This window comes from Nesoenas mayeri (genome assembly GCF_963082525.1).
Source record: "Nesoenas mayeri genome assembly, chromosome: 1".
In the NCBI taxonomy this organism is placed as follows: domain Eukaryota; kingdom Metazoa; phylum Chordata; class Aves; order Columbiformes; family Columbidae; genus Nesoenas; species Nesoenas mayeri.
This window is the reverse complement of record NC_137541.1, coordinates 213,438,200-213,450,295: the sequence shown is the minus strand read 5'-3', so window position 1 is coordinate 213,450,295 and position 12,096 is coordinate 213,438,200. Positions and strand designations below refer to the sequence as shown.

The 12,096-nt window shown below is 67.7% G+C and overlaps 1 protein-coding gene across 1 annotated transcript; it reads left to right on the top strand.

The window, feature by feature from the left end:
- The first annotated feature begins 1,175 nt into the window (after positions 1-1,175).
- Positions 1,176-11,395, top strand: RHOG (ras homolog family member G). The gene is made up of 2 exons (XM_080352265.1): positions 1,176-1,303; positions 9,692-11,395. The coding sequence occupies exon 2, from the start codon at positions 9,731-9,733 to the stop codon at positions 10,304-10,306; it is 576 nt and encodes a 191-aa protein (XP_080208391.1). The 5' UTR covers positions 1,176-1,303; positions 9,692-9,730; the 3' UTR covers positions 10,307-11,395.
- Positions 11,396-12,096: the final 701 nt, after the last annotated feature.

The window sequence follows — 12,096 nt, the reverse complement described above, 5'->3', positions numbered from 1 at the left end:
CAGGACGCAGCCACACGGTTGCCCCCAGCAGGGCCCAGGCTGCTCCGCACTGACACCCCCAGGGATGCAACACCCCCCGGGGCCATGTGCTCCTGCTGGCATCGCTGCCCAGCAGCGCTGAGCCGCTGCCATTGGAGCCACCGGAGCCGCCAGGGCCCGCGGCCACCCGGTATGGAAAGTGGGGCTGGGGATCCCGCCCCCCCAGCCCCCAGCAGCTCTGCGCTGGTTTCCAGGCAGGGGGCCCAGGGGTCCCAGCCCCACTGCCCCGGGCTGGGGGTCCCGTGTCTGCAGAGCCCCCGCGGCTGTGACACACACGGACCGGGACGGGGACAGACACACTCACCCCCCATGAACAGCCTCACCTGCCACTGCCCTCCCGCAGCCGGGTGTCCCCCAGGAGACCCCCCGCCCTGGGGTTACCGGGGACCCTCGGGGGTGCTGGGGAGACCTGGACCTTGCGGGACCCCCAGCTTGGGGGACTTGGCCCTTGGAAGGTTCCCTGCGGCACCGGGGTGTCCTCTGGCCCTGACCCTGCTCGGGGGGGTTACCGGGGACCCTGCTCGGGGGGTTCTGGGACCCTGCTCAGGGGGTTCTGGGCCCCCGCTGCTGCTCCTTGGGGGTTCTGCTTGGTTCCCAACTCTCCTGTCACTCCGTCCCCACCTCTCCGCACCCAGACCCCGAGAGCGGCTGCCACCCCCCCACGACCCCAGGGACCCCTTGCGGCTTCCTCCCTCCTCGCCCCCCCAGCCTGTCCCTGTCCCCACCACTGTCCCCGTCCCCGCCAGCCAGGACCCCCCAGCACTTCTCGCCAACCCGGCCCCGTGGGGCTCCGGGACACAAGGGGGGCCGGTCCTGACCCTGCTGCAGCCCCCCCGGCCCCGCAGCCCGGCTGGAGATGGGGTGCACTCCTGTGCCGCCCCAACACTTGTGTCCTGCACCCCCAGCCCGGGCTCCTGCATCCCCGGCCGGGGCTGGACCCCGTGTCCCGCACCCTGGGGGTGCAGCCGGACCCGCCCCGGGAGCCGAGGGCTCGGGGTCGGGGCCGGAGCGCGGGGCGATGCCGAGGGGCGCAGGGGCCGCACCCCCGGGACCCCCCACCCCGGGCCGGGAGGAAGCGGCGGGCGGGGGACCGGGCGGGGACCGGGCGGGGCGGGGGAAGTTTCTCCGCGGGACCGCCCGGGGCGGCGGGAGGAGGCGGCTGCGGACTTGACTTCCTCCCCTTCCTCCCCTTCCTCCTTCTTCTTCCTCCTCCCTCCTCCTCCTCCCACCGCTGCCGCCCGGCCCCGCCGCGCCATGCCCGGGGGTGAGTGGGGCCGGGGGACCCGCACGGGCTGGGGGGGCCGGGCCGGGGGGAGCAGCGGGGACCGGAGCGCCGGGACCCGCCCGGGGCGGGACGGCGGCTGCCGGGACCCGGGATAACGGGACTAACGGGACCCGGGATAATGGGACTAACGGGACCCGGGATAACGGGCTTAGCGGGACCCGGGATAACGAGGTTAACGGGACTAGGGTTAACGGGACTAACGGGACCCCGGATAACGGTGTTAACGGGACTAGGGTTAACGGGACTAACGGGACCCGGCATAGCGGGGTTAACGGGACTCAGGTTAACGGGACTAACGGGACCCCGGGATAATGGAACTAACGGGACCCTGGGATAACGACGTTAACAGGACTCGGAATAACGGGGTTAACGGAATCCGGGATGACGGGGCTGCCGGAGCTCCGGGGCGCTGCGGTTCGGGGGGACCGGGGACGCTGCCCCAGGGGCCCGGGGAGCTAGGACAGAACCGGGACAGAACGGGGACAGAACCGGCCCGGCCCCCCGACCCCTTCCCGGGGTCACTGCACCGGCGCTGTCCTCGCTGTCCCCGCCGTCCCCGCCGTCCCCGCTCACTGCGTGACCCGCCGAGCGCGGCACCGTGTCCCAGCGCTGCACGGGCTGCGCTGCACGCCAGGGGGCGCCCCACTGGGCACTGTACGCACTGCGCACTGCACTGCACTGCACTGCGCTGCGCTGCACCGCCTGCTGCACCCACCTCACCCAGAGGTGCTGGGTCCCCTGCTCTTGTGTCGGTGGAAGCAGCAGCTGCCAAAGCACCGCTGGTGCAATGGATGGTGACACATGGGGACGTCACCCGTCCCTGCTGCCAGGGCTGCACCGCGGTGGCTGTTTCGGTGGGGCTGGCGCGGGACCGTGGGCAGCAGGAGCATCCACGACTGTGAGGCTGTTCCTGGCGCTGCCGGGAGCTGCCGGGCCAGCACAGCTCGGGGCTCGGGGCTGCGGTGCAGGCGGTGGGGATGGGGTGGTGCGTGCGGGCATCCCACGCCCAGAGATTTGGTGTCACCGAGGCGGTGAGAGGTGCCAAACTGGCCGGTGCTGGTGTGCGTGACGTGGTGCTGGGCTGCGCCTCTGCCGGCGCTGTGAGCGGTGCTGGGCTGGTGCGTCACTGTGGGGCCACAGAGTGTGGCCTGGGCTGGCTGGTCCCATCCACCCATCCACCCATCAACCACTCATCCACCCATCCACCCATCAACCACCCAACCACCCATCCATCCATCATCCATCTACCCATCCAACCATCCATCCACTCATCATCCATCCACCCAACCTCCCATCCATCCATCAGCCACCCACCCACCCATCCATCCATCATCCATCCACCCACCCATCCATCATCCATCCATCCAACCACCCATCCGTCCATCATCCATCCATCCAACCACCCATCATACATCCACCCATCCCTCCATCCCCCATTGAACCATCCAGCCATCATCCATCCATCCATTCACCCATCCATCCATCCATCCCACATCGAACCATCCATCCATCAGCCACCCACTCACCCATCCATCCATCATCCATCCACCCACCCATCCATCATCCATCCATCCAACCACCCATCCGTCCATCATCCATCCATCCAACCAGCCATCATACATCCACCCATCCCTCCATCCCCCATTGAACCATCCAGCCATCATCCATCCATCCATTCACCCATCCATCCATCCATCCCACATCGAACCATCCACCCATCACCCATCCACCCAACCATCCATCCAACTTCCATCATCCATCCATCCATCCACCCATTCATCATTCATTAGCCACCCATCCATCATCCATCCAACCACCCATTCATATATCAACCATCCATCCATTCCACCATCCACCATCCATCATCCATTCATCTGTCCATCATCCATCACCCATTCATCCAACATCCATCCACCCCTCATCATCCCTCCATCCTCTATCCATCCACCCAGCCATCCATCCTCCATCCAACCATCTACCCAACCATCCATCCCCTCATCCACCATCCATCCATCCCCCATCCCTCTGTCCCTCCCTCTGTCCATCCCTCTGTCCCTCAGCTCACTGGCCAGGAGGGAAATAAAATGAGGAAATGAGTCAGGACGAGCCTGCAGCTGGAAAATGAGGAAAATCAAACCCTGCGACTCAGCGGGGAGGTTATTGCAGGTGGAGGTTATTTCAGCCGCAACGGCAGCACCGGGGGCAGCGGCGGCAGCGCGCCCATGCCGGCCGTGCCAGCACCGAACCCCGCCACGGCACACACCGCCCGCTCAGCCCCGCGGGTCCCCGCTCCGTACTGGCAGATTGCATTGGTTTCCTCTCTGCCCGCTGGGGTGGCGGCAGCGCCGGGGCCGCGTGTGCTGCTCCCCCCGCAGAGCCGGAGGGGCCCCGGCTGTCCCCGCAGCCCCAGGCGGCCGGGACACGGCGTCTGTCCTGCTGCCCGCGCTGTGGGGCGCAGGCTGTGGGGTGCAGGGTGTGATGCAGGGGCTGATCCGCACAGCGCTGGGCAGGGTGTGCAGTGCAGCATGTGGGGCGCAGGGTGCACAGGATGGGGTGCGTGATGTGGGGAGGGGGGTGCACGGTTCCTGGTGCAGGATGTGGGGTGCACGATGATGTGGGGAGTAGGGTGCACAGTCCACGGTGCACGGTTCGTGTTGCACAGTTTGTGGTGCAGGATGTGGGGTGCAGGGTGCAGTGTGGGGTGCAAGGTGTGCGGCGCAGGGTGCACATGGCGCGGTGCACGATGATGCGAGGAGTGGGGTGCACAGTTCGTGCAGCATGGTTTGTGTTGCACAGTTCGTAACGCACAGTTCGTAATGCACAGTTTGTAACGCACGGTTTGTAATGCACGGTTCGTAATGCACAGTTCATAATGCACAGTTCGTAATGCACAGTTTGTAATGCATGGTTTGTAATGCACGGTTCGTAATGCACAGTTCGTAATGCACGGTTTGTGGTGCAGGATGTGGGGTGCAGGGTGTGGGGCACAGGGTGCACTGCCTGTGGTTCACAGCACACGGCGTGGGGCGCAGCGTGGGGCGCGGTGTGGGGCGCAGGCCCTGCTGCGCAGCTCTGCCCGGCTTTGCTTTGGTCGGGCTTGGGCGCCGTGGGGCGGGAGCCCGTGGGGCGGCTGCTCCGCGCCCCTGTTGGAAACCCCCCAGGGCTGCCCCGGCTGCGGGGAGCGGGTTCTGCTTCCCCTTTCTGCCGCACAGGACGTGAGTCGCTTTTCCCGTCCTGGGGGGGGCAACTGGGGGAGGTCACGGCGCATCACCCGCAGCCCCATTGTCCACCCGCAGCCCCATTGTCCACCCGCGTCCCAAATCCTGGGGGCTGCGACTGGGCAGCCTGGGGGCTCCGGTGCCCCCCACAGGCTGTGGCCCCCGGCCCCACAAGCCGCCCGCGCCCCGGTGTCTCGGGGGGGCTGGAAGGGGTTAATGGAGCTGCCGGCCATGGGCGTCCGGAGAACAGAGCCGGGCTTGTGCAGGCAGGATGGGCAGGGATGTCACCCTGTCCCCCTGCAACCCCCGCCCTGTCCTGCCCAGGGGGTCCTGGCCCCAATGCGCGGGGGCTCCCACCTCCCCCCACCGTCTTGCGGTGGGGGCCGGACCCCACATGGATGCAGGTTGGGGGTGCACGCAGCCCCCTTGACACCCTCCATCCCCATGGCACCCACAGCCCCCCTGGCACCTGCAACCCTCCACATCCACAGGGAGCTCAGGGCTGTGGGGACGGGTGCCCGTGGGGCTGGGGCTGCAGCTGGCAGCGTCGGTGTGGCGGGGGGGCAGCTGCAAGGGGTCCGAAGCCAAAGCCCCCGTGCTGCCCACGTCCCGCTCCTTGGCACCGACCGGGGCCCGGGGCTCCGGCTGCTGCGGGGCTGGGTCTGCGCCGAGCCCCGTCCTCAGCGCGCAGGTCACACGGGTGACATGGCCGTGCCCGGGGTCCCCTCGTGGTGACACTGTGCCCCCAACTCCACGGTCCCGGCGATGGCGCGAGCAGCCTCACTCCGGTGCCAGCACCCGCGTCTGCTGCTGCCCGGTGGCATCGCCGCCCCGGGCCATGGGGAAGTGTCCCCGGTCCCCTGCCCGCTCTTCCTCCATCCCCATAGCCGCAATGATGCTCTCAGGGGCACGAGTGTTTCCGCTTGTCCCCGTGTCCCCGTCGCCTCCCCGGCAGCGCCGCTGGCTCGGCCGGGCCCGTCCCATCATGGGGACGGTGCCGCTGGGCGCCCGTGGCCCCACGGCTGGTTTGGGGGTGCGGGGTTTGTGCTCGGTGTGACCGGTGCCGTGTCCCAGCGTGGCGGGGCCGTGGCTGGTGCTTGGGGACCACCCCGCTCCTCGTGGGATGGGGGCTGCAGATGGGGACTCCGCTTGGTCCCTGTCCCCTGGCAGAGCCGCCCCTCGCCCCCGCTCGTGGCCGCAGCAGCTCCCCCGCGGCTCCTGCCCCACTGTTGTCCCCAGCTCTGGTGGCTCTTCCCGCCCGCGGCCCTCCCCCGGTGTTTATAGACAGCGATGGGCTCCAGCCATGTCCCCCCGGCTGCTGTGCCCACGGCGTGTCCCCAGGACCCCGGTGGCCCCTCTCAGGGCAGCAAACTGGGGTCTGGTGGTGCTGTGGGACCCCTCTCGCTGCCACCTCGGCTGGGTGACCCCGGCTGGCACCCAGGACCTGGGGGACACCCGGTGTCACAGCGCCAGCCCGGGGGGATCCCCGACGTCACAGCATCAGCTGGTCCGGGCAACTGGGAGACCCCAGCCTGGGGGGCAGCAGGGACCCCCCGCCGTGTGCCACAGCCCAGCCCCAAACAGCTACGGGGACCTTGGGGTGCCCACGGGGACACTGGGGTGCCTGTGGCCACGGGGGCAGCAGGAGCCTGATGGGGACTCGTGGGGCACCGTCGGTGGCTCCTGCTCTGGGGTGCTGCCCCTCACCCCATTTTCCCAAAGCGAAGCGCAGCTGGGGGTGGTTTGTGCCGGGGAGGGGCTGGTTGTGGCTCTGGTGACCCCGCGCCTGCGGCCTCGGGCGAGCGGAGAATTGAACCTCAAACACCAACCAAAACAGCTTTCCAGGAAAATTCTCATTTTTGCCATCCCTCCTTCTACTCAATCTCATCCAAAAAGGGGGAAAGAAACCCACAGCACCGCCAGCCACCCGGGGGCCGAGGGACAGCGGGGCCCGTGGCCCCCCGAGCCCTGTGTGCAACGAGGGGGAAAGATGCTGAAACCAGGTCAGCGAGCACAAACTGGGCCAGACTGGCCCCAACTGGGTCAGATGGTCCCAACCGGGTCCCAACAGCTCAGCCAGGTCATCACCCTGTTCGTGTCCCCATCACCCTGTTGTTCGTGTCCCCATCACCCTGCTCATGCTTCCCTCATCCTGTTCCTGCTCCCCCTGTGACCATCACAGGTGGTTATGGTTGAGGGACCTTCCCAGCTCCCCCAGTGCCCCCCCTGCCATGGCAGGGACATCGTCACAGCTCAGGGTGCTCAGACCCCGTCCAGCCTGGCCTGGGATGTCTCAGGGATGGTTCAGCCACCACCTCTCTGGCCAACCTGGGCCAGGCTCTCACCACCCTCAGGGCAACAATTCCTTATATCCAGCCTGAATCTCCCTCCTTTAGTTTAACCCATCACCCCTTGTCCTGTCACAACAGGCCCTGCTCAAAATCTGTCCCCATCTTTCTTATGGCCCCTTTTAAGCCCAGAAAGGCCGCACTAAGGTCTCCCCAGAGCTTCTGTTCTCCAGCTGAACATCGCCCTGATCCTGCTCACAGCCCCTGCCCCTTCTCCCATTGCCCTGAACTCCTATGGCTGCTCTGAGCCCTACAGACCCCAGCATGCGTCCCTCTGTCCGCGCTGTGTGTCCTGCCCGCGCTGTGTGTCCTGTCCGATCTGTGTGTCCTGTCCATGCTGTGTGTCCTGTCCATGTTGTGTGTCCTGTCCGTGCTGTGTGTCCTGTCCGTGCTGTGTGTCCTGTCCACGCTGTGTGTCCTGCCCATGCTGTGTGTCCTGTCCACGCTGTGTGTCCTGTCCGTGCTGTGTGTCCTGTCCGTGCTGTGTGTCCTGTCCGTGTTGTGTGTCCTGTCCGTGCTGTGTGTCCTGCCCGTGCTGTGTGTCCTGCCCGTGCTGTGTGTCCTGTCCATGTTGTGTGTCCTGTCCATGCTGTGTGTCCTGCCCGTGCTGTGTGTCCTGTCCATGTTGTGTGTCCTGTCCGTGCTGTGTGTCCTGCCCGTGCTGTGTGTCCTGTCCGTGCTGTGTGTCCTGCCCGTGCTGTGTGTCCTGCCCGTGCTGTGTGTCCTGTCCGTGCTGTGTGTCCTGCCCGTGCTGTGTGTCCTGCCCATGCTGTGTGTCCTGTCCGTGCTGTGTGTCCTGCCCATGCTGTGTGTCCTGCCCATGCTGTGTGTCCTGTCCGTGCTGTGTGTCCTGTCCGTGCTGTGTGTCCTGCCCGTGCTGTGTGTCCTGCCCATGCTGTGTGTCCTGTCCGTGCTGTGTGTCCTGCCCATGCTGTGTGTCCTGCCCATGCTGTGTGTCCTGTCCGTGCTGTGTGTCCTGTCCGTGCTGTGTGTCCTGCCCGTGCTGTGTGTCCTGTCTACCGCTGGTCTCTGCACCTCCAGCGATCCCCCAGCCCTGGGCGCTGTGCCTGGGTGCTGGGAACCCCCGGGGGCCGTGTTTGCAACCAAAGCGGGGAGCAAATTGAGGCTGAAGGCAGCATGTTCCTTTGTGACCCTCCCGCCACCCCGCGCAGTGCGAGCGGCCCTGGCGCTGCCGCCGTCGCCGTCCTGCGGCGGGCAGGGCTGCCCGTGCCGGGGCTGCTCCCGCCGTGTGACCCGCACGGCCGGCACCCGCAGCCCCCGCCCCGCAGCGCGTCTGCAGCGGGGAAACTGAGGCGCGGTGCTGGGCGGCTGCGCAGCGCCGGGGCAGCGGGCAGGCGGGCGCCGGGCGGCGGGGGGCACGGCGCGGCCCCCGCGCAGGAAGCCGCTGGCAGGGCGGGAAGAGGAAGAGCGACTTCCCCATGCGAGGGGGCAGGGACCCGCCGGGGGCTCCTGGGGGGACGTCGCCCCTTCCGCATCCCCAGCCGTGGGGACCCCCAGCCTGGGGCCCTGGGGAGGGTGTTCCCCCACTTTGGGGCTCTGGGGAGGGGTTTTACCCCGGTTTGGGGCTGTGGGCCGATGCAGCATCCCTGTTTCCCCCCCGCCGCCTCTGCCCAGCCCTGCGGCTCACGAGCCGCCGCCGGTATCGCCGCCGCGGTGACAAACCCTTCAGGGCAGGCAGTGGCGGGGAAGCGGCTGCCGGCCCCCCGAGGGGGTCACTCCCAGCTCCCCCGGCTGCAGCAGGAAGGGAGCAGGATGTGGCCCTTAATGGCAATTGCAGAGGGAACCTGAGGAAGGCAAACGGGGACAAACAGCTGCCGGAGCCGACATCAGCCCCGACGGCCGCGCCAGCTCGGCCTGCGGTGCCGCAGGGGCCGGGGCGTGCGGGGAGCACGGGGCGCAGCGCAGACACACATGGAGCTGTGGAGAGGGGCCAGAGCACCCCAGGAGTGACCCGAGGCTGGAACAGCTCTGCTGGGGACAGGCTGAGAGTTGGGGTGTTCAGCTGGAGAACAGAAGCTCCAGGAGACCTTAGTGCGGCCTTTCCGGACTTAGAAGGGGCTGATGAGAAAGATGGGGACAGACTTTTGAGCAGGGCCTGTTGTGACAGGACAAGGGATGATGGGTTAAACTAAAGGAGGGAGATTGAGGCTGGATATGAGGAATTGTTGCCCTGAGGGTGGTGAGAGCCTGGCCCAGGTTGGCCAGAGAGGTGGTGGCTGAACCATCCCTGAGACATCCCAGGCCAGGCTGGACGGGCTCTGAGCACCCTGAGCTGGTGCAGATGTCCCTGCTCATGGTAGGGGACTGGGGAGCTGGGAAGGTCCCTCCAACACAAACCTCGGTGACTGTGCTCAGCACGGGCAGTGACCAGGGCTCCCATCAGGCACCTGAAGCACAGACAGGCCCGTTCCTGTCACCTCTTCCCACACCAGGGCAGGGGAAACGCTCCAGCTCCATTGTCCCCCATGGCCCCCCTGCTTGTCGCCGCTGTGGCTGAGTGTCCTGCCTGCGCTGCTGCAGGGACGTTCCCTGAGGAGCAGCCAACGGCAGCGTGACAGTGCTGGGTCGGGGCTGCCGTTCCCCCTCGGGGGTCTCAGGTTCTTGCCCACTGTGGGGCTGCCAGGGGGGACACGAGTGGCCGCAGGCTCACCCGGGTTATGGGATATGGGGGAGCCGAGTGTGACCTGCCCCTCTGCACCCTCCTGCCTCGGGCTGCCCGCGCAGGGGGACCACGGTGCCCCCCGGCGTGTCCCCTCCCTGACGCTGTCCCCTCCCCGCAGGCTGCTGACGGAGGACGCGAGGGACGCCGAGCCGCGGGGATGCAGAGCATCAAGTGCGTGGTGGTGGGCGACGGGGCGGTGGGGAAGACCTGCCTGCTCATCTGCTACACCACCAATGCCTTCCCCAAGGAGTACATCCCCACCGTCTTCGACAACTACAGCGCCCAGAACACGGTGGACGGCAGGACTATTAACTTAAACCTGTGGGACACGGCTGGCCAGGAGGAGTACGACCGCCTGCGGACGCTTTCCTACCCCCAGACCAACGTCTTCATCATCTGCTTCTCCATCGCCAGCCCGCCCTCCTACGAGAACGTCAAGCACAAGTGGTACCCGGAGGTGTGCCACCACTGCCCCAGCGTGCCCATCCTGCTCGTCGGCACCAAGAAGGATCTGAGAAACAACCCCGAGACCATGAAGCGGCTCAAGGAGCAGAACCAGGCGCCCATCACCACCCAGCAAGGGATCAGCCTGTCCAAGCAGATCCGCGCCGTCAAGTACCTGGAGTGCTCGGCGCTCAACCAGGAGGGCATCAAGGATGTGTTCATCGAGGCGGTGCGGGCCGTGCTCAACCCCGCCCCGGCCAAGCCCAAGAAGCCCTGCGTCCTCTTGTGACGGGGCGGCCGCTCAGAGACGATGCTGCCCCCGCCCCCCCCGCGCCTCGCTGCCCCCCGGGGATGGTGGCACCGGGGCCGCCAGCCCGAAGCCGCCAGCTTTAATAATACAGACCTCGTTTGCACTAACTGGGCGTCCGCCCTGGGGGCTCCCGCGGGACCCCCGGCCCCATTTGCTTTCAGGTGACGCCTCTGCGGTCCTGGCACAGAGCAACGCATCCTGAGAAGGGGACACCGGGGGGGCTGAACCCCCTCCTGCTCCCAGCACCCCACAGGGACCTGCCACCCCCCAGCGCCCCATGGGGACGAGGGCTCCCAGCCCCCTGTGCCAACCCCAGCGCTCGGCCGCCCCCAGCACCCCAGCGCCCCGGCGCTGGCCCCGTCCTGCCGCGGGGTCTCCTGGGGGGTGTTTGGGGAGCCCGGCCCAGCGCAGCGTCGCCGGTTCCCCGGGGCAGCGCCGGGACGCCCAGCCCTGGCCGCAGCGCAGCCGGGCCGTGCCGAGGAGCCTGCGCGGGGCCGCGGGGGCAGTGGGACTCGCCTGTGACCAGCCGCTCCCCATCTTGCTTCTTGTCCAATAAAGACACCTGCCCAGGCCCCGCGTCTCCTGTGCTCTCCCGCGCGCGCCCACCATCCCCAGCATGGGGACACCCCTGTGGCCACCCTGGGGGACACGGGTGGCCCTGTCTGAGCTGGGCTGGGGCCCCTCGCCCCGCCAGGGCTGAGCACAGGGTGCTGGTGGCAGCGCTGCTGCTGCCGGGGTGTCTAACCGGGGTGTCCCTGACACAGCCAGCACGACCCCGGCCACCTCATGTCTGCTCGGGGCCAGTGCTGAGCTCCCCGGCTCGGGGACACGGCACGGGGTGACCATGGGGACGTTGCATGGGGTGGCCATAGGGACACTGGGGATGGGGACATTGGGGATGCGGACATTGCAGGGAATAGGAATGGGGACACTGCATGGGGTGGCCATAGGGACCTTGGGGAAGGGGACATGACACAGGTTGGCCATGGGGACATTGGGGATGCTGACATTGCAGGGAATAGGAATGGGGACATTGCATGGGGTAGCCATGGGGACATTGCAGGGGGTGGCAATGGGAACATTTTGGGATGGGGCATTGCAGGGGATAGGAATGGGGACACTGCAGGGGATAGGAATGGGGACATTGCAGCCAGTGGCTATGGGGATGTTGGGGATGGGGACATTGCAGGGGATAGTAATGGGGACATTGCACAGGGTGGCCATGGGGATGTTGGGGATGGGGACATTGCAGGGGATAGGAATGGGGACATTGCACAGGGTGGCCATGGGGACATTGGGGATGGGGCATTGCAGGGGTGGGCACGGGGGCCGCAGGAACAACGTCCCTCCCAGGGAGCCCCCGGCCACCCCAGCGCGGGCTGTGCCCTGTGCTGCCCCACCCCAGAGCTGCAGGCAGAGTCCACGGCCCAGTGTCCCCATGTCCCCGTGTCCCCACACCCGGGGGCTGCAGCGCTGGCACGTCCTGGGGACCCCGCGGCCAAGGGCTGAGGGCAGTGACGGCGGCAGCGAGGGACCGGCCGCAGCCCCGCTGCTCGGCCGCGCTCGCCGCCCCCGCGGGCTGCCGGCACGTGCTGGCCGGCGGCCGGATCCGGGGGGGCCGGGGGGCCCCGCTGCTGGGGACACGGGCCCCTTGTGTGGCCGCGGCCGGAAGGGCCGAGGGCTGGCGCCGCCACAACCCGCCTTTGTTCCCGCTGCCGCTTCCCGGCCCGAGCCGGGGCTGGCGGGGGTGACGGTGCCACCGGGCAGGG